The sequence below is a fragment of the Chiloscyllium plagiosum genome, unplaced genomic scaffold (assembly GCF_037043375.1).
Source record: "Chiloscyllium plagiosum isolate Xiang-an unplaced genomic scaffold, Cpla_swu_hap1 HiC_scaffold_20, whole genome shotgun sequence".
Lineage (NCBI taxonomy): Eukaryota > Metazoa > Chordata > Chondrichthyes > Orectolobiformes > Hemiscylliidae > Chiloscyllium > Chiloscyllium plagiosum.
The window spans coordinates 41,122,613-41,146,045 of NW_028270158.1; the positions used below are offsets into that span (position 1 = coordinate 41,122,613).

Below are 23,433 nucleotides of genomic sequence, written 5' to 3' on the forward strand. Positions count from 1 at the left end.
CTAACCAACAGACCACAGTCAGTAAGTATTGGTGACAGCATCTCCACAACAATCCTCAACACCAGTGCCCCTGACTATACTCTTTATACACATGACTGTGGCCAGATTCTATTCCAACTCCATTTACAAGTTTGCAGACAACACCACTGTTGTAGGTCAGATCTCACGTAACAATGAGATAGAGTAAAGGAAAGAGATCATGCTTCGTGGTCTGGTGTAAAAAGAACAATCTCTCCATCAAAGTCAGCAAAACAGAAGAGTTGGTCATTGATTTCAGGTAGCAGATTGGACAGCATACTGGTCTGCATCAATGGCGCTGAGATGTCAAATTCCAAGGAGTGATGATCACCAACAATCTGTCCTGATCCATCCATGTTGGCACTACAGTTTTAAAAAAGCACAGCAATGCCTCTTCTTTCTCAGGAGACTAAAGGAAATTCAGCATGTCCCTAAAGATACTCAACATTTTTATAGATTCACAATAGAAAGCATCCTATCTAGATGCATCACTGCATGGTATGGCAACTGTTTTTCCCAAGATCAAAACAAACTAGAGAGTTGTGAACTTAAGTCCATTATGCCAACCAGCCTTCCATCCATTGACTTAATCTATACTTCCTGCTGCATTGGGAAAGCAGCTAACACAATCAAAAGACCATTCCCACCCAGATAATACTCTCTCCCATGCTCTTCCGTCAGGCAAACCCAAAAAGCTTGGGTGCAAGTATGAACAGCTTCAAAATCAGCTTCTTCCTGCTGTTGTTATTAGACTTTTGAATAGACTTATTTTAAAAAGTACTCTCTCTGCACCTTCTTAGTAGCTGTAATACTATCCTGCACTCTGTTACAGAGACGCATTTCTATAGTACGATCCGCCTGTAAAGCACACAAGTCAACACATCTCATTGTACCCCGTATACATGACAGTAACAAATCAAATCAATTGCCAGAGAATGAGGAAGCAATTATAAGCTAATACAAATATGAAAAAAGACACAATGTCCAAATATTGATTGCAGTCCTTCCGCAATGCAGTCAAGTGTCTACTTGACAAGGGGAAGAAACTAAGCTTCTTGAAAGCAACTTTGTCAACCAGAATTCCCACTTCAACTTAAACACCCAGTTAAACAAAGGCCCTGACTACCAGCTTAACATCTTATCAGAAAGGAAACTCCTCAGACACTGTAGCAACCCCTCAGTATTGCAATGGTATGTCAGCTTCAGTTGACCATTCTAATTATGGTGATGATGGTAAAACTTGCAACATATTACTCAAATGAACAAACCAAAGACTGAAGAATAGACTAAACAACTCAGAAGAAAATTGAATTTGTGCTGTCAGTACCAGAAAGTAAAGTTACTAACTGAACAAGTGCCGGACATTTTATAAAATAAGACATTTGGAGGCATGACTTCTCTGCACCAAATCAATATACTTACCTCAAAACAGATGAAATCCTCAAACTCCTCAGTACAGGGTAACTCATTATCTTCATTCCCAAGTCCAGCATCATAGTTCTGGCTATCAGAATCTGTGGAACAAAAAGTACAAAACAGTAAATTCAAAGGAACAGAATGACTCCTTTCTTTGAATTGATTCATAGAGTCAATGCAGATTTAAGGGAAGGTCTTAAACAATAACTTGGTTGACAATTTTGAAGGTCATGAATTATTGTCATGAAAAAATGAATTTTAACAAAATGTTTGACAAAAGTCCATATTGTAGTCTGGGCAGAAATTAAAAGTCTGTAGAATAAGTTTGGGTGAAGATTTGTAGCTCAGGTGCTCGTTGTTGTGGTTCTGTTCACCGAGCTGGAAATTTTTGTTGCAAACGTTTCGTCCCCTGTCCAGGTGACATCCTCAGTGCTTGGGAGCCTCCTGTGAAGCGCTTCTGTGGTGTTTCCTCCGGCATTTATTGTGGCCTGTCCCTGCCGCTTCCGGTTGTCAGTTTCAGCTGTCCGCTGTAGTGGCCGGTATATTGGGTCCAGGTCGATGTGTTTGTTGATGGAGTTTGTGGATGAGTGCCATGCTTCTAGGAATTCCCTGGCTGTTCTTTGTTTGGCTTGCCCTATAATGGTAGTGTTGTCCCAGTCGAATTCATGTTGCTTGTCGTCTGCGTGTGTGGCTCCTAAGGATAGTTGGTCGTGGCGTTTCGTGGCTAGTTGATGTTCATGGATGCAGATCGTTAGCTGTCTTCCTGTTTGTCCTATATAGTGTTTTGTGCAGTCCTTGCATGGGATTTTGTACACTACATTAGTTTTGCTCATGCTGGGTATTGGGTCCTTCGTTCTACCATACATCAAGAACATCTCTGAACTGACAGCCAGACTACTGCGACCACTAGGACTCATAACAGCACACAAACCAACAGCCACCCTCAGACAACAACTCACCAGAACGAAGGACCCGATACCCAGCATGAGCAAAACTAATGTAGTGTACAAAATTCATTATACTGACTGAAAAATGATTTTCAGTAGGATTCAACAAAATTTTAATTGTTACGTATTAATGAATTAATTATCCAGAACATGATTGTGATGATGGCAGATGGTATAAAAATTGATCAGGTGGTTCACAGAATAGGAGTGCACTGAAGATATTGACTAGTCTGGTGTGCACAGAAAAGTGACAAAAAGGAATTAAATTAGAAGTGAGAGGCTATACTTCTAGGGGCAGCAAACATCACAAGGCAACACAATAAATCGCAAAATACTAACATTGAGGATGCAACTTTAGAGAGTACAAATCTATAGGTCCCTGATAAATAAAATAAAATCAGATTGTAAAAGAAAGGTGCATTTTGTACATCGCGGCCATAGTTAGGGAGGTGATGTGATGCTTGGTCTGTATCGAACACTAATTTGACTGCAGCAGAAGTACGGGTCTGCAGCAGCCAAAAAGTTTGATGCAGCAAGCCAGTTTAAACCAAAAGAAAAACCAAGATTATCCTCTTTTAGCAGATGCTAAAAAGTTGCGACTTATCAAAGCAAGGAATGTGAAGGAGAATTTTTTTGGACCAGCGAGAACCAGCCCAACAGATTTTGTGAACAAAGACTATGGAACAATTTTCATCCCAATCCAGGATTTTATTTTCCTGTGTAAAAGGGAAATTTTAAAAAGTTGTTGAGTTTATCTAATTTACTTACTTGTAGCCAGCAGCTAAATACCTGTTATATTTTGAGATTCTAGTCAAATACAGAAATCCAGTCCTTGCTTTATAATAAACCTGATCTAAAAATCGGGTAGTTTGAGTATTTAGCATGGGAGGGAGGGAAAAAAGGAAGGAAAAAAGGAAAAGAAGGAAAAAAGGAAAAAGAAGGAAAAGAAAGGAAGACTACTAGGGAGCAGAGCCTAAGAGTAACACTTTTTGGAAGTATTTTAAAATAAAAGGGGGACTGCAAAGTACAGAGAACATTTTTAAACCTTTATGATAGAGTACTCAGCTACCTAGGAGCCAGGAGACTTAAGCACTGAAATAAAGGTACGCCTTTCAAATGAACACAAAATTTCTAGCTTCAGGCTGTGTCTGTTTAGGATCTACTATAAAAAGGGGAACATATAGAGTATATTACCGTAATAAAACAGGTCAGTCAATCATTGACTAACAAGATTGGGAAAATATTCAGTTGAATTTCCAAAAGGCCTTTGACAAGCTGCCACACAAGAGGCTGACTGCATAAGATAAGGATGCATGGTGTTAGGGGTAAAGTATTAGCGCGGATAGAGGATTGGTTGACTGACAGGAAGCAAAGAGCGGAGATAAATGAGTGCTATTCTGGCTGGCAATCAGTGACGAGAGGTGTGCCTCAGGGATCGGTGTTGGGACCACAATTATTTACAATGTATATACAGAGAAACCTCGATTACTGAATACCAACTATCCGAAAATCGGATCATCCAAAGGAGATCGAGATCCCGACAGAAACTTTACATCAAAGCAGAGTTTCCAACAGTGATCACGTCTTCTGTTTAGTGATTAAACAGGCAGAGTCTCCAAATGACGGACCTCCTGTAGCCTCTCTTCCTACACTTTTCCTGGAGTTCTACACAGGGGTGAACCCTAAAGCAACACCCCCCCCCCCCGCCGATAGTCTCGCCAACAAAACGTGGAACCTGTCAAAACGTTGCAGTAAAAGGTTGTGTGCTTGCTTGCTATTTGGAGACTTACCCCACAAAGGGGTGTCCAGTCTGGCTGCCCCAGAGAGGGGGCAGAGGTGGATGGGGGCGGGCACACCGGGGGGTGTGTTGTGTTGGACAGTGGGGAATGGGTTCAGTGTTGGATGGGGGCAGGCAGGGGGCAGTGTTGGACGGGGCAGGGGCTCATGCGCTGTTGCAGTTTCCTCAATGGGGAGCAGACATAAAAAATTCCAAGCCCCAGAGGAAAGATATTTAAATCTATTAACCAAATAAAATCGATTATCCAAACGAAACAGTGACCGCCCATCTCGTTCGGATAATAGAGGTTCTCATGTAGATGATTTGGAGTTGGAGACCACATGTATGGTGTCAAAATTTGCGGATGACATCAAGATGAGTGGCAGAGCAAAACATGCAGAGGACTGTGTAACTTTACAGAGGAACATAGATCCATTGAGTGAGCGGGCAAAGGTCTGGCAGATGAAATACCATGTTAGTAAATACAAAGTCATACATTTTAGTAGGATTAACAGCAAAATAGATTATGACTTGAATGGTAAAAAGTTGCAGCATGCTGATTTGCAGAGGGACCTGGGTGCCCTTGGCCATGAATCGCAGAGGGTTGGTCTGCAGGTACAACAAGTAATTAGGAAGGCAATTGGAATTGTCTTTCATTGCTAAAGGGGTTAAGTTTAAAAGCAGAGAGGTAATGTTATAGCTGTACAAGGTGCTGGCAAGGCCACACCTGGGAGTACTGTGTGCAGATTTGGTCTCCCTATTCAAAAGAAGGATATAATAGTACTGGAGGGGGTGCAGATAAGGTTCACTAGGTTGATTCTAGAGTTGAGGGGGTTGTCTAATGAGGAGAGGCTGAGTAGATTGGGATTATATTCATTGGAATTCAGAAGAATGAGGAGTGGGAATCTTATAAAAACAAAATTATGAAGGGAATCGATAAAATAGAAATAGGATGTTTCCATTGGTGGATGAGACTAGGACAAGAGGGCATGGCCTCAAGGTTAGAGGAAGCAGGTTTAAAACTGAACAGAGAAGGAATTTCTTCACCTAGATGGTTGTAAATCTAGGAAATTCCTTGCTCAGGGAAATAGTTGATGCTACTTCAATAAATCACGTTTAAAAGCCAAGGTAGATACTTTTTTGAAAAATAAAAGGAATTAAGGGATTATGGTGGAAACGCAGGTAAATGCAGCAGAAAAGATTGGCCATGATCTTATTGAGTAATGGAGCAGGCTCGAAGGGCTGATCGCCTACTCCTGCTCCTACTTATATTCTTAACAGTCTGTGGAAGGGCTGCTTAGGGTTATGATTGTGCTAAGTTTGTTCGCAAAATAACTAACAAAAATTTGTTGCTAACTGATCAGCTCTCCTGCTAAGAGCAAATTGTTGGAGCTTCAGGCTGACAAATCTCTAGGTCCTGATACAGTTCATCCTAGGATCTTAAAAGGTGACTACCAAGATAGTTGACGTTTGGCTCTAGTGATTCAAGGAATGTTTTATTAGATTGGAGGACAAACTACTCTTTTATTCCAAAAAGGGATAGAGAAAGCAGAAGATTACAGGACAGTTAGCTTAACGTAATCATAAGTATGTTACAAGCTACAATATTATTAAAGAATTATCTTAAACTTAAAAGGGTCCCTGGTATAGTAAGGAATTGTGATTTCCCTTTCACAAAAGCAATTTCTGGAGGTCTTGAAGAAAAACGAGGTGTGATTAAAAAGGATCACTGGTGGGTGCACAATAGTAGGATTTCTAGAAAGCATTTGATTAGGTTTTAGAATCATAGAATATTTAGTGGGGTTAAAAAAAGGGCCCATTTGGCCCATCAAGTCCACCTAACAGCACATCTTTGGATAATCAAAACATTATGAAAAGTAGCATGGATAAAAATTTGGCTACTTAAGAAACAGTAGGCACTTAAATGGGTCATTTTCTCTGATTGGCAAGATGCGATGGGTAGTGTACCACAAGGATTAGTGGTGGGACCTTAACTGTTTACAATTTATAGAAATGACTCTGATAAAAAGGGACCCAATATATAGTTGCTAAAATTTGTGATCAAAAGATCACATTAAATTGTGATGAGAATACAAGGACACTACAAAGTGATGTAGAGAAGTTTAGCAAGTGGGTTAGGATCTTGTAAATGGATTACAGATGAATAAAGTCTCCATTTCAACATGGAAAAATGCAGTTATCTAGTTGGTGAGAGATTGCAGAGGTTTGAGTTGCAAAAGGCTAGAATGTCGATAAAGCAACTAACTAGGAAAGCTAACATATTAACATGCTCAGTTCTCATTGCAATATATATCAGAATGTATGCTTCAGTTATACAGGGCACTGATGAGACCACATCTTGTGTCATATATATAGCACTGTCAGATTTTTAAAAAATGAATGTAAATGCATTGCAAGTAGTTGAGAGAAGGCTTATAGATTGATGCTTGGAATGGGCAGGCTATTTTATGAGGAAGAGTTGGAAAAGCTGGACTTAACTATTGGAATTTAGAAGAGTAGTGGTATCCTTGTTGAAAGAAAGATTCACAATACACTGCAGTCCCCACATTGTGAACAGGTCCCAATCTTGAATCTGCTTGCAAGTCAGTTTGAACACAAGTTGGAACACAATGCAGGTCAATATAAATAGCTATTTAAAGTAAGAGGAAACATTTTTACATCGGATCTTGAAAATTGTTACTATACCCCTGTATGGGAGTGCGTTCATAAATGCTTCATAAGTTGGTGGCCCCCTGTAATAAGCTTATCAAGTCAAAAGAAAATTGAGGGCTTTATCAGAGTGGATGCTGACAAGACATTTCCCCAAACTGGGCAGGTTTCTAGAACTCAGGGGCAGGGTTTCAGACCAACAGGTCACCCATTTAAAGAATGAAGAGAAGGAAAAACTTCATTCAAGGGAATTCTCTATTTCAGAGAATTGCAGAAGCAAATCGCTGAATAACTACTTTGAATAGAATCAGAGGGTTCTGAACTCCAGGGGAGTCAAGTTGTAGGAGATAAGCAGATTAAAAAAAAAATGGAGTGGAGGCCAAAAGATCAACCTTTGTATGAAAGGCACATCAAGTTTAAAGAGCCCATAATATCACACTTGTTTACATTTGATATACTTTTATGATGCTAGGAGTAGAAAGTATAAATTGAGGCAAATATAAATTCATCAGAACACAAAGTTGAGGAACTAGTAGACATCTTGAATAATGAACAGCAGTGGTCTTGATACAGACAACTTTGTAATTTAAAAAAAAAAATCAGTTAATGCTCAGAGAAAGAAACCTCGCCATTAAAGAAAGTCCTTGGGGCACAGAATACTTTGCCACTATTAGTGGTTGAGACAGGCATCATTGCAACTGCTAAGAAACCTAGAGACTCAAAAAAATCTTTAGTGTAATGATCTTTACTGAAAATGTTTTTTAGATCACCATCTATTTCAGGTTTTCCCCATACTATCCATTCCATTTCTCTCCAGATGCCATCTCCAATTCCATTCCTCTCATGCCATCCTAACTCACCACCATACCTCTAGCCAGTGTAACTCCATTAAGCTCTATTTACCTTCTGCTTTAATTACCCAAGGAAACTACTAAATTGAATCAAAACAAGATCTGGAAAATAATTCAACCATAAAAAGGATTTGAAACAGACTTCTGGAAACTGCTTGTGACTTATTCTCAAATTCCGAAATTGATCCATCTCCCAGTTTTGTCATCGATTAGCTTAAAAATTGCCAAAAAGTCTTTCCAACACCTCTCATTCCCTATTTGTGGGAACAATGGATTAGGTGTTTAAGAGATGACATCCTGTGGCTGTTAGAGGGAAGGGTGTGTGGAAAGTATTCCTGTTTACAGCAATGCTCAAAATAAAGCATCAGACAAGAGGAATTGATCTGCTTGTGGTAGCTGCAACTCATTGCAGCTATGCCTGGAACTGTAATGCAAATAAGAACTTAAATTTCTAATAGGATTATTTCAGAAAAAGGCACTTCACCATAAATTCATGCTAATAACTGGAGGAGATTGGTCCTAGCTTTTGCAAACTTCAAAATCACTAGTGAAGAAAACATTACAGTGAAGATTGAATGTTTAGATTAGATTCGATTCCTCTACAGGGTGGAAACAGGCTCTTCGGCCCAACAAGTCCACACCGCATCCCCGAAGAGAAACCCACCCAGACCCATTCCCCTATCCTATATTTGCCCCTGACTAATGCACCTAATTAGTATGGCCAATTCACTCACACACTTTGGATTGTGGGAGGAAACCGGAGCACACCCACGCAGACACAGGGAGAATGTGCAAACTCCACACAGACAGGCGGGAATCAAACCCAGGATCCTGGTGCTGAGAGACAGCAGTGCTAACCACTGAGCCACTGTGCCACCCATCCATTTTACCCAAGCTAAAGCTTGAACACCTCTGCTAAGTCATTACTTCAGTGCAGTAAAAGATGGATCAGAGATTTATTCAAACCATTTGTTTCTATAGAATATTCCTTGCAGGCATTAAAGATCAATTGACCAAGTTGGGCACAGTGACCCCCTCCCGCTCTGCCCAATATTCTTCCCACAACCACTACTGCTGGAAAACAGACATTTAATTTCATTTTAGGAACATCACAAAAGTACAACTTCATTTCAAAGTACTTCACGTACGTTCGAAGATGTGATATGGTACAAGTTCTTCCTAATATTGTAGGTCAACACATTTGTTTTGCAGCAGCTTGTTCAACTGGAGACTCAATTCCACAAAATTATGAGGGGCATGGATGGGATAAATAGACAAAGTCTTTTCCTTGGGGTCAGGGAGTCCAGAACTAGAGGGCATAGGTTTAGGTTGAGAGGGGAAAGATAAGAGACCCAAGGGGTAACTTTTTCCACGCAGAGGGTGGTACGTCTATGGAATATGCTGCCAGAGGATGTGGTGGAGGCTGGTACAATTGCAACATTTAAGAAGCATTTGGATGAATATATGAATAGGAAGGGTTTGGAGGGATATGGGCCGGGCACTGGCAGGTGGGACTAGATTGGGTTGGGATATCTGGTCGGCATGGACGGGTTGGACCGAAGGGTCTGTTTCTATGCTGTACATCTCTATGACTCGAAGTCCGAAAAATAATTATTTTAAGCACTTCTATAATCTCCACCCCATGGTATCCCTCTACATATTGGACCCTTGCAATTTAATTTTATATCCAGGATAACATGAGCATTTCTTTTAAAATGCTATCCACCCCAGGAGTACAGGTAGCATATCAATTGTTTAGAAGATTCTTGTACTATATACCAAAAGATCCGCACAAAAATCAATGGTTTCATACAGTATGTGCCAGTGGAAATATCAGGAGATCAAGATTAATGAAAAAGAGAAGTATGAAAGGGAAATCATGTTAATCTAGGTAAGCCTACATCATACTGTTAAGCATGTAAGATAACTCGCTGAGCTGGAAGATTGGTTTTTAGACATTTTAACTCAAGGTTATTACAATAATCCAGCTCTTCGTTGAGGCTTTCCCCATCTTGGTTAACGCCCTGGAACTACAAGCTGAAAAAAATTGAATACCTCTCTGGGGGCAATTTCAAGCCAGTCCACAGCTAAACAATTTGCTCAAACCTCTGCTCACCTCTTGATAGTAGAGACAAATCCAACATAGCAGCCCTGACAATACACAACATCCTTTAGAGTAATTCATGGGACGAATACACTGTCATACAATAGATAGACTAAAGTAGGCCTACATAATTTGGAGTTTAAACAATCAAATTGCACAATGGCAGTAGTACATACCATCCACAAGATGCATTGCAGTAACTTGCAAAGACTCCTTTGACAATGCGGTTCAAATCTATGACCACTTCCAATACTCTGGCAGCAGATGCACGAGGAAGACCAACTTGCAGGTAAAGTTACATATACAATCCTGGCTTAGACCTATTCTGCATTACATTACCGTACCAAAATCTTTGAACTAGGATTCAAAACAAATGTGCCAATTTGTCTTCAAAAGCTTGCCCCCACCCCCGCCCTCAACCAGAGTCCCAGAGAGCCACAGCATGTCAATTATATCCAAATTTTCTTGAAAAATGAGATGCAGATGAAGAGACTTTCCTAGTAAGTTAAATCGAAGAAAGTCATAAAAAAAACACAGGAGTCTAGAGACAGTATATTCCAGTTAGGGTGAAAAGCAAGGCTGGAAGGTGTAGGGATAACTGGAGAAATTGAGGTTTTGGTGGAGAAAAAGGAGGAAGCATATGTCAGGTGTAGACAGGAGAGATTGAGTGAATCCTTAGAAGAGTATAAATGAAAAATAGCATAAGTGAATTTATACTATTCTATAAATACATTAACAAAAAAGATAACTAGCGGCAGAACAGGGCCCCTCTAAGACCAGCAAGTCAGCATTTGCGTGAAACCGCAAGAGACGGGGCAAAATACTAAACCAGTAAATTTTCCACTAGTGTTTACTGTGGAGGAAGACATGGAATATGGGGAAACAGATGGTGACATCTTGAAAAATGTCCTTATTTTAGAAGGGGTGGTGCTGGATGCCTTACAATGCATAAGACATCCTGAGGACCTGATCAGGTATATGCTAGAATTCTGAAAAGGTAGGGAAGTGATTGTTGGGCCTCTTGCTGAGATATTTGTACCATTGATAGCTACAGGTGAGGTACCAGAAGATTGGAGGTTAGCTAACAAAGTGCCACTATTTAAGAAAGGTGGTAAGGAAAAGCCAGCGAACTTTACAGCAGCGAGCCTGACATCGGTGGTGGGCAACGTGTTGGAGGGAATTCTGAGGAACAGGACGTACATGTATTTGGAAAGACAAGGACTGATTAGGGATAGTCAACATGGCTTTCTGCAAAGGAAATCATGCCTCATGACCTTGGAGTTTTTTGTAGTAGTGACAAAGAGGATTGATAAGGACAGAGCATTGGACGTGATCTATATAGACTTCAATAATGTGTTAGACAAGGTTCTTCATGGTGGACTGGTTAGCAAGGGTAGATCTCGTGGAATACAGGGAGAACCAACCATTTGGGTACAGAACTGGCTTGAAGGTAAAAGATAGAGGGTTGCATCTTGGTAAAGACTTATACACTGAATGCTAAGGCCCTAGGGAGTGTTGCTGTACAAAGACCTTGGAGTGCAGGTTCATAGTCACTTGAAAGTGGGGTTGCAGGTAGATAGGATAGTGAAGGCAGCATTTGGTATGCTTTCCTTTATTGGTCAGCGTATTGAGTATAGGAGTTGGAGGTCATGTGGCTGTACAGGACATTGGCCAAACCAATGTTGGAATATTGCATGCAGTTCTGATCTCCTTCCTATCAGAAAGACGTTGTGAAACTTGAAAGGGTTCAGAAAAGATTTACAAGAATGTTGCCAGGGTTGGAGGATTTGAGCTACAGGGAGAGGTTGAATAGGTTGGGGCTGTTTTCTCTGGAGCTTTGGAAGCTGAGGGGTGACCTTAGAGGTTTTTAAAATCATGAGTGGCTTGTTTAGGAGAAATAGACAAGGTCTTTCCCTTGGGGTGGGAGTCCAGAACTAGAGGGCATAGGTTTAAGGGGAAAGAGGAAAAAAAATTAAAAGGGAAAAAGTCCACCAAGTGTATGGAATAAGTGGTGGAGGCTGGTAAAATTACAACATTTAAAAAGGCATCTGGATGCGTATTTGAATAGGAAGGGTTGAGAGAGATATGGGCCAATTGCTGGCAAATGGACTAGATTAGGTTAGGATATCTGGTCGGCATGGATGAGTTGGCCCAAAAAAGAAAAGGGCCTGCTTCAATGCTGTACATCTCTATAGCCTTAAGGAGTATCTTTAGATAAGATGGCACAAATACCAAAAAAAAAATCAAAAAATTCAACATATACACAGAAGGCAAATGTTCTGCATCATCTAATAAAGAGTTATGAGAATGCAAAAAAAGAGCCCTGAAACCAAAGCATAGTCAGAAAATGTATCCTCTTCTGAATGAAGAGCTTCTTGTCTCCTGACATCATTGAGCGTATTTTCAGGCAAGATTAATTGCAGTGGTTCAAGGAGGTAGTTTACCACACTGGAGGGCAAATCAGGATGGGAAACAAATGCTGGACTCATTAGCAATGCTCACAGCTTGGTAAAAAGACTGAAAGAAAACCAATAGATCTTATAAGTATTAAAAGCAGAGGGATATGAAAATAGGATGGGGAAAATGGAGTTCATGTACCAGTTCATTGAATTGTGGAAATGGGGGGAGGTCAATGCCATACTCCTAATTCATTCTCCTATGTGGAAAAGAGATTTGTGTTACATCCATTGTGACGTTGGGAGCACAGCTTCTCCAGTCTTCAAGTCTTACTCCCAGGCTCCAAGCCCTCCATCAACCAGCATATTGAGTCCACACTTGTCTTTTATTGGCAGCATATTAGCTTCACTCAACACTTTCTAACATCTGTGCAATGAAGTGAAATGATGGGTTTAAATGGAGTAATAAACAGGTACTAGGAATTACAAACTGTGGAATGTGAAAGAATAATGGAAGTGGGGATTCAAAACAGTAGATAAAAACCTCTTAGTCATAAATGAAAACTGAATTGGCAAAATTTATCATAATTTCTATCAGCAAGTGTCCTTGGATTTTGAGCAACTATTTTGTTAAAATTTGTGCAATATCCATCAGGTGAAAAACAATATAAAAAAAACATTCAGACTAATACAATATATGCAAGTTGAAAAGACTTGATGCTGTTACCTCTTGCACCTGACCTCTCCCTAAAGATATCTGGCAGTTCCACACGTACCACAATAGATTGAAATTTGTTTAGGCAGCTAGACTAACAATGTAACATATAGCTCTTGGCTATGCCAAACCATGAGTGCATGCAACAGCCTGAATGGCAACTATGTAAATCAGCCTCCCACAGTGCACACTACTTTGGATTTTCAAAAACAGATTAGTTTCTACACCCACAACAAAAGAGAAACTTACCTTTAAACCACATAACCTAACTTTGGTAGAGTAATAGCTTTTCATTTCATCACTTTGGTATTTCATTACCTCCGCCTTTCACAAATTGGCACCCGAATAAAAGTAATACAGAAAAGTAATACAAATAGAGCGATCAAGCATTCATTCCAGTAACAAAACAAGAGAAGAGAACAGGGGGAGGGGAAAAGCATACACAACAGAAGGAGGAAAAATACCCAATGACTAGGCTATTTTGTACTCAGTTTTCGGTGCAAAACGTGAAGACTGCAATTTGTCTGGCCTCATTTCTAGCAAACACCTAAAACTGTTCTGTATTATTGGCCAATTTTTTTTTGCCACTGTCCCCAATTTACTAGCTTTTGTTTTTAATCTCCCCTTGATAGGATATGGGGGAAGCACAACTGGACAAACTTCTACTTTGGTAATTACTATAATCAGATTTTCTTGTTATTCATATCCCTGTGAAATGTTGTTTGTGCTCTAACCCAATTAGTTTGCAATGAGTGTTTACCAGGTTATGTATAAACTCTGCAGGGACACGCTCAGTTGTTAGGGCTGCAGTCCAAAATGTTGGTATGGCAACAATGAAGGAATCGTAATGATGGGGCACCTACAGATGGGTATACCCATTGCAGTAGTGTGTTATCACCAGAAATTGGAATGTTCACTGACACTAGTGTCAGAAGCAACTCAGCACAATATTTAAGAAGTCTTGCTCTAAATGTAATCCAGCAACACTGAAGGACCAGGGATATGTTTCCAAGTCAGGATGGTGAGCAGCTTGGATGGGAATTTGCAAGTGGTGAGGTTCCCAAGTATCTGCTGCCGTTGTCTGTCTCAGTGAAGAGGTTGTGGGTTTGGAAGATGCTAAGGATCTTTGGTGAATTGGTGCAGTGCATGTTGTAGATAGTACATACTGTCACTACTGGAGTGTCAGTGATGGAGGGAGTAGATTGTTTGAAGTCTCGGGTCTCAAACCGTGCACCAAGCCCATGGCCTAAAGAGCAGCTGCTGTCCTCAACCTCCTTTTCAGAAACCAGAACCATACGCAGATGACACCAAATCCCAGAAGTTATCACCAACACTGGTTTTGCAAAATCCTGCAAAATAGACTCGAAGGAGGCATACCAATGGGAGCATCCTCTCCCAAGTCAGTCTCCCCACTGTCAATGCACTGGTCATACAACATCTGCTATAGGTAGGCCACAGGACATAGAATTCCTACATAAGTACTCCAATCCAAGCCCTACAATAGGAAGGCAAAGGAAACACTACAGGAGTACCATTAAAGCATCCTTGAACAAATGCAACATCCCCACCAACACATGGGAATCACTTGCTTCAGGACATTTCAGACCTGATGCACAGATCATGGCTAATCTGAATCCTCATGCTGACAGTACCTCCATGATCTACCTTAGTGAATCTTTAGACTGCCTCCAAATGTCAGTACACATCTTCCCTTAGATAAAAAGGGAACAAGAAACTGTTCACAATATTCTAGATGTGGTCTAACTAGTGCCTTTAGCAAGATGGGGAATGGAATATATATTTTAAAAAAGGCTAAGAAAGAAAAGGCCAATAATCCATTTCTCTTACCTATTGAACTTTTGATGCTTTTTTGCGATTTATGTAAAGCACTCCAAAATCTCTGTACTGCAGTTTTCATTTAAATTATATTCAGCTTCTTGCCATGTTCTTAATATAACAAGTTGGTTCACAGGTGTAAATAATGGACTACCCAAACTACCCAGAGCAAAGCTGATGTTTCTAGAAGAGCACCTCGATCCAAGAGATTCATGGAACATAAAAAAGCAAATCACCTTCTTTGGCGAAATTAACAAGACGTTAATAGCAGAGTACTAAACAAACAATGGACACTTTCGTGATTTCAAACCAGACACAGGAACAACACAATCTCTGCACACACAAGAGATTGAATGATTCAAATTATCCTTCAATTTGATTACAAAACAAAAAAGGTTCACAGATGAGCAAGATCAAAAGGTCAGCTAACAGCAAAGCTCAAATACAAAGATAGACAAAATTATTTAAACATTATTAATCCAGAACCAAAGAATACAATTAAAGCAGATAGACCGGTTTGGATTTACAGTTAATTTACAGAATGTCAAAATTAAGATGAATGGAAGGAAACGATTAAGCCAGTGAATTCAGTCATATAGTTTAAAAAAGGAGAAACAAACTTAACTGTACTACACCACACTCAGATCTGAACCAATAGCTATTTACATGCAGAAATGTCTCATTGTGACTTAATAAGTTTGCAGAGGACACTAAAAATAGTTGGTATCATGGACAGTGAGGAAGGTTGTCAGAAATTGCAACAGGACCTTGATCAGCTGGGTAAGTGGGCCAAGAAATGGCAAATGGAGTTCAATCTGAATAGGTGTGAGGATTTGACTTTCCAAAATGCAAGACAAGGTCAAAGTATCAAGGTGAATGGCAGGGAGTTAAGGAGTGTAGTGGAACAGAGGGACCTTGGAATTCAGGTACATGGTTCTCCGGAAGTCACAGGAAGACAGGGCAGTGAAGATTACTTTTAGCACATTGGCCTTCAGCAGTTGTAAAGGTGAGGCCACACGTGGAGTGTTGTGTTTGGTTTTGGTCATCTTGCAATTGGAAGAATGTTATTAAACTAGAAAGGGTGCAGAAGAAATGAGAAAGTTGCTCGGACTCAAGGATCTGAGTTACAGGGGGACAAGTCAAGAGTTTTTTCTCTACAATGTAGGAGACTGTTGGGGGTGGTGATCTCAAATTATAAAATCATGAGAGGCATACATAGGGCAAATACACACTGTCTTTTTCCCAAGAATCAAGGACTAGAGGGCATCAGTTTAAGGTTAGAGGGGAAAGAATAAAAAGGGAACCTGAGGGGCAACATTCTTTCCCCCCTCACACAGAGTGCAGTACGCATATGGAATAAGCTACCAGCAGAAGTGGTTGAGGCAGGTACATTAATGTTTAAAAAGTTATTTGGACAAACACATGGCTAGGAAAAGGATTAGAAGGATATGAGCTAAGTGCAGGGAAAAGGGGTTAGCATGGATGGACATTTTGGTTGGCATGCACGAGTTTGGGCCAAAGGGCTTGTCTCTGTGCTGTAGGAATCTATGACCACATGACTTCTTAAAAAAAAAAGTCAGAAGTTAAAATGGAGACAATGCTCTGCAAGGGGTGCTTGTTTCCAGAATTACTGGCACTCAAACCAAACAAGGTCACAGAAGATGGGAGACCCAAACAAAAATCCTATCTGGTAGCATCTTGGAGCTACAGCACCATTAGAAAAGCTACGATTTGTTAACAAATCTCATTACACCATTTGGACATTCATTCATGTTTTAACTAGATACCCTTTGGGATTACATTCACACTGTAAATATTCCAGAGGACAATGTTCAACATTTGTGGAAGAAAGGCATTATTTGTCATACAGATATCTTGATTTACAACTAGACAAAAAAAGTACGACCAAAGAATCAGAGTGCTCAAAAGCCTTACAATCCAAGAGAATACTTATGATTAAAACCAAATCATAAGTTATTTGCAGCATTATCAAATACAAAAAAAAAAAACTGGTCAGTAAAATGCACCTAGAATTCAACAAATCAGATTGAGGCTAATGCAACATGATCCAGTCACTGAATATGGACAATCAAACTGTGGTTGATAAGTTATTCTGAGCAGCACAGTGGTTAGCACTGTTGCCTCAGTGCCAGGGTTCAATTCCAGCCTCGGGAGACTGCCTGTGTTGCGTTTGCACATTCTCCCCATGTCTGCATGGGTTTACTCTGGGTAATCTGATTCTCCCCCACAATCCAAAAGATGTGCAGATTAGGTGAATTGGCCATGCTAAACTGCCCATAATGTTCAGAGACGTGTAGGTTGGGTGCATTAGTCAGGGAAAAACGTTAAGTATTAGGGTAGGGGAATGGGTCTGGTTTGTTGGGCCAAATATTCTGATTTCTCAATAAAGGTGATGACCCAGACAAGGGAGCATGAAATTAGGCAAAAACAAATCTGGGGGAAACTCAGCAGGTCTGGCAGCAACTATGGGGAGAACGTTTAACACTTAGAGTCTAGTGACTTAAGTTAGGCAAAAGTAGTTGAAGCTTGTAGTTCCCTAATCAAACATTGGCTTACAACCGTCAGAAAGCTGCAAATAGATAGGCATAGATTGAGAAGGACGATGAGGAATACATGCATGTGCAGACCCACGTGTATTCTATCTTGAAAAAATGGCAAGAATTTCTATCTTGCAACAATACATTGAACATCTTTGATGACCACCTGGTCCACAAGAGGTTTGTTTGTTGGTCCAGGAAACTGCTGCAAAAAATCCTCCAGAAGATTCAGTGATACCTAAATATTACCAAGTTTCAAGCCAGGGTACAACACTCCTGCATGGTTGGCAGGCATATCTGAAACAGTCATACACACTGATAAGAGTCTAGATTAGAGTGGTGCTGGAAAAGCACAGCAGGTCAGGCAGCATCCGAGGAGCTGGGAAAAAAAAAGACATTTCAGGCAAAAGCCCTTCATCAGGAATCCTGCCTGACCTGTTGTGCTTTTCCAGCACCACTCTAATCTAGACTCTGGTTTCCAGCATCTGCAGTCATTGTTTTTACCTATACATACTGATAATCATACTGGAGCAGTTCTTGCCTTTTCTCAGACTTGTTTGAATGTAAAAGAAATACAGGTCTTACTTAGCTGTAGATTACGACTCACCATTAAAACAACGCTTAAATAGGCTCAACTCCAAATTCTTTACAGCATCCCTAAAGATGCTCTTAACATACAAGTACGACAAACATTGTTGTCTGATAACAGATTTATTTTTGAGTTGTAGAGGTTATTTATAATCGAACTCCAAAACATACCTGGAGGGTGTAAAGAATGCTCAAACTAAGGCCTTTTTGGTTTTTTTTTTTTTTTAGGTAAAAAAACAAAAGGATGAAGGCTTTGATTGGCTTTAAGGAGCCAGGGACGTGTGCGCGTAACCGATAAACTGAATTGGGAAGACAGAGTGAGACGACAGACAGACAGACGTACAGCAATTAAACAGACCGTATGGTCCAACTCATCCATGCCGACCAAATATCCTAACCTAAACTAGTCCTATTTGCCAGTACTTGGCCCATATCCCTCTAAACGTTTCCTATTCATATACCCATCCAGATGTCTTTGTAATTGTACCAGCCTCCACCACTAACTCAAGCAGTTCATTCCACATATGCACCACCCTCTGCGTGAAAAAAAAATTCCCTTAGATTTAAAAAAAAAAAGGACCTTTCTCCTGTCACTGTAAACCTAAGCACTCTAGTTCTGGACTCAACCCAGGGAAAAGACCTTTTCTATTTATCCTATCCATGCCCCTCATGATTTTAAGCAAACAGTTAGAACTTTAATTCAATTAAGGGAAACAAGTCATGGGTTTGTCAAATAATGCACATCAAAAACAGTTAAATTCTTATGCAGTATTTATGGTTAATTCACTATTAAACAGAATCCTTCCAGTTTATTTTTTGAAGTAAAGTAGTTATTCAGAATAAAACAAAGCCATATCATATAAACCAACTCAAAACAAGTAAACCTGCATATTACTTTGCCATACCTCCATTTTTAATAGCAGCAATTCCTCGACAGAAATCATCAAATGCAATGACCCCCAGACCAGCAGGATCGAGGTACTTGGTTAATTCCTTTGCCTGAAGGGACAAAAATGAAAAAAGTCCAATTTGTTAATCAAGGAGACGACCATGAAAAGACAGACAGCCTGTTCTGACAATAAAATCTTGATAGTTGGCAATTGCATGTGTACATAAAGTGCATTAAAAAAGTCACCTCTGCAATGCACAATGTGATTATACACAAGATACAACTTGAATTCACTGAACAATCAGAAACATATAGTACGGGGAGGCCATTTAAATCATGGTTGTGTTTAGTTTCATATCCCTGAATTATCCATGCACCTAGAAATTTATTGCACATGCATCTTCCATTGTCAGATCACCACTAACAATTGAAAAACCCGTGAGTACAACTTCTGACAGGGTTATTAAAATAAAAATTTCATCCAAGTGGTTAGAGATTTTTGCTTTCCTCAGCTACAAGTACAAAGGCATTGGTCAGGATTCCCTGGATAGTAAAGTGATCTCTTCACACTATGTGTCTTATGAATCAATTCACAGCTCAACGTTTCGTAGCCAAAATAATTCATGCAGTAAACTCACTACATAATTGACATAATATGGATGTGTATTTAATCAATTTGCCCAAAGAATATTTATTGACTGCATGGTGATTCTGTGATTAGCACTGCTTCCTCACATTGTCAGGGATCCTACATTCCAATCTAACTTCAGGCAATCGTCTGTGTGCAGTTTGCACATCTTCCCAGTGTCTGTGCGGGTTTCTAGTTGCTCTGGTTTCCTCCCATATCCTGACATGTGGAGGTCAGGCAGACTGGCTATGGGAAATGCAGAATTACAGTGATAGAGTCTGGGTGGGATGCTCTTTGGAGGGATGGTATGAACTTGTTGGACCAAATGGCTGCTTTCACACTACAGGGATCCTATGATCTATTAGGAGGACAAGTAAAATCTGTGCCCTAGGAGGGCATAGACATACACCAGATGAATACAAACTCAGAAAATTTCAGAGGCAGGAGAAGGTAAGTCAGACATTCCCAAACTTGACCTATTGAGCAGAAACCCAAAGCTTTTACCCTCAGGAGAGAACTTATACAGCATCTTGCAACTGAGAGGCATACCTTTATTAATAAAGACAATCAATACTTTGTTTCATTGTCAAATGGAAAGGTCGCAACTGAATATACATTTTCTATATCACAGTTGCAATACCTCTCCTGAATGTGCTAGATGAAAAAAATATGCAAAAAAACTTCCACTTTGCAGCTAAGTCTTGAACTCCAAAAGAGCCTACAATTCAACAGTAATGACATCGACACTAAAACAGGGCACAATCAACCATATACCCAAAATAAACAGTAAGCATTCTTCGCAGAGCATGCTGGACTCAATAGCCTAAATTAATGCAGCATTCCATTACATCCCACTGGCCGGAATGACTATAGTCTTGGAATGCTGCATATAATTCTGGTCACCCTGCTATAGGAAAGATGTTGTGAAACTTGAAAGGGTTCAGAAAAGATTTACAAGGATGGTGCCAGGGTTGGAGGATTTGAACTTTAGGGAGAGGCTGAACAGGCTGGGGCTGTTTTCCTTGGAGCTTTGGGGGCTGAGGAGTGACCTTAGGAGGTTTATAAAATCATCAGGGGCATGGATAGGGTGAATCGCCAAGGTCTTTTTCTCATGGTAGGGGAGTCCAAAACTAGAGGGCATAGGTTAAAAAGGTGAGAGGGGAAAGATAAAAGGGTCCTAAGGGGCAATGTTTTCACACACAGGGTGGAACGTGTATGGAATGAGCTGCCAGAGGAAGCAGTGGAGGCTGGTACAATTAAAACATTTAAAAGACTTCTGAATAGGTATATGAGTAAGAAGGGTTTAGAAGGAGTTTCATGTAGAAAGGTGTGAAGTGTTCCACTTTGGAACGAGTAACAGGAATACAGAGTACTGGGCGATTGCTAAGATTCTTGGCAATGCAGATGAGCAAAGATCTATGTCCACTATCCAAAATAATACACCATTTGGAACCTCAAACCATTTTCCATCCCTGCTCAAGTTGCTACATTATTGCTGATAGATGATCTGCGAGTTCTTATCCAAGCTAGATAAATGAGCAACATACTAAACACTTGCGCAGAGAGAAGAGGCGTGTGTTGTTATCTGGGCCATGCTGCCACACAACTTAGCTACTGCTTATGAATCAAGCAAGGTCAATGATTGATAAAGATTGAAAGGCAAAACAAGTACAAAACTTAACCAGAATGGAAAAAACACAATGTAAATGCAGGTTCATGAAACTAGCATGGCTGTGTAAGGGAAAATATTGTTTAATTAACTGAATTCCCATCTCTGGAAGCCTGAATTTAAATCATTCACTTATGATGACATCCAGTTTTGTAACTCAAGAACTCTCACTTCCAGCAGCTGAAAACAACATCAGCAGTTACCAGATGGCAAAACATGCTTCATTTTATAATCAGAATACCTAGTGTGGCCCAACAAGTTCACACGCAACCCTCCGAAGAATAACCCACATAGACCCATTCCCCTATCTTATTACTCTATACTTACCCCTGACTAACGCACCTAACCTACACATCCCTCAACACTATGGGCAATTTAGCATGGCCAATTCACCTAACCTGGAAAAACGGAGGACTGCAGATATTGGAGATCAGTGGTGGGTCGACAGCGTGATGCCCTTCATCAGGAATGAAGAGCTTACGCCCGAAATGTCGATTCCACTGCTCCTCAGATGCTGCCTGACCTGCTGTGCTTTTCCAGCACCACACTCTTGAACCCAATTCACCTAACTTGCACATCTTTGGATTGTTGGAGGAAACCTGTGCACCTGGAGGATACCCACGCAGACATTAGGAGAATGCGCAAACTCCACACAGAGTCACCAGAGGCTGGAATTGAACCTTGGTCGTAGTGCTGTGAGGCAGTAATGCTAACCACAGAGCCATTTCACCACCTTCAACTTTTAGAAGACTTGAGCCACCCACATTAGTTTCCACAAACGGACAGGATCTTCTTTCAAATCTATTTTCCCTCTACTGCTGCTGCGCTTCAAAACATTCTACAGTATAGAATCTGGACGAGTGTGACAAGCATTAGTCTTGATTGATGGATTGAGCCTGCTGGAGGATGTGTTCCAGTCCCTCCACAAATACACCCAATCACTGCCATGCCTTCAAAACCCTAAAAATGTGCCTTTAAAATCATCTCCGCTAGAATTTCAGTATCCTGGTGATCTAGAATAGACCAGCCCATGTCTACACAGAAGATTTTATATGCAGTCTGGTCCTCATCAAGCTGCACCAGTCAGACTGATGTACGGCATGGAAACAGACCCTTCGGTCCAACTCGTCCATGCCGACCAGATATCCCAACCCAATCTCGTCCCACCTATCAGCACCTGGCCCATAGCCCTCCAAACCCTCCCTATTTATAAATGCATCCAAATCCTCTTAAATATTGCAATTGTACCAGCCTCCACCACTTCCTCTGGCAGCTCATTCCATACACGTACCACCCTCTGTGTGAAAATGTTGCCCCCTCGGTCTCTTTTATATCTTTCCCCTCTCACCCTAAACCTATGCCCTCTAGTTCTAGATTCCCCACCCCAGGGAAAAGACTTTGCCTATTTACCCAATCCATGTCCCTCAATTTTGTAAACCTCTATATAGGTCACCCCTCAGCCTCCGACGCTCCAGGGAAAATAGCCCCAACCTATTCAACCTCTCCCTGTAGCTCAAATCCTCAAACTCTGCCAACATCCTAGGAAATCTTTTTGGAACCCTTTCAAGTTTCACAACATTGCTCTGATAGGAAGGAGACCAAAATTTATGCGATATTCCAACAGTGGAATAGTGGCCAGTATACTCTGAGAATTCACTCGATTTATCCTGTCTATACCCGACATATGTTTCCTTCTTTTTGTTAATCAAACCCTCAATTTCTCTAGTCATCCAGCATTCCCTACACCTACTAGCCCTTCCTTTCACCCTAATAGGAATATATTGTTTTTGGACTCTCATCATCTCATTTCTGACAGCTCCCCATTTTCTATTACTTGCGAACACCTGCCCCAATCAGCTTTTGAAAGCTCTTGCCTCATACCATCAAAATTGGCCTTCCTCCAGTTTAGAACTCCAACTTTTAGATCTGGTCTATCCTTTTCCATCACAATTTTAAAACTAATAGAATTCTGGTCACTGGCCCCAAAGTGCTCCCCCACTGACACCTCATTCCCCAAGAGTAGGTAAAGTCTTGCACTTTTAGTAGGTACATCCACAAATCCAGAGAACTGATTTTGAAAGTAGTTTTCTTTTTCAAATCCCTGATATTTTCTACCTCCACAACATCCAGCCTGTTATCTATGTAGTCCTCCCAGCTCTCTAACTACTGGCCCATTTTGCACTTGCTGCTGCTCATCTTCTTCAGGTAGACTGGCAGGGCAGGCAGCTCATTATTTTCTCCCCCAATAATCATCTAGGGTTTGGTCTCAGCCATCACTGGGGTGCAGTCAGGGTATCAACAAGAGGCAGAGCAGCTGGTTCCCAGGGGTCAGTGACTCCTACCTTGGGGCTCGTCTATCCCTAACCCTCAC

At 40.7% G+C, this 23,433-nt stretch overlaps 1 protein-coding gene across 2 annotated transcripts in view; it reads right to left on the reverse strand.

Annotated features, from left to right (window-relative positions):
* Positions 1 to 23,433, reverse strand: part of rab11fip3 (RAB11 family interacting protein 3 (class II)) — a 115,966-nt gene that overhangs the window by 59,577 nt on the left and 32,956 nt on the right. For both annotated transcript variants that reach the window (XM_087997861.1, XM_087997860.1), the window contains exons 2-3: positions 18,782 to 18,875; positions 1,441 to 1,532 (exon numbers count right to left, since the gene is read on the reverse strand). In XM_087997861.1, coding sequence (XP_087853987.1) covers positions 1,441 to 1,532; positions 18,782 to 18,875 — 186 coding nt within the window. The remainder of the gene's footprint in view (positions 1 to 1,440; positions 1,533 to 18,781; positions 18,876 to 23,433) is intronic.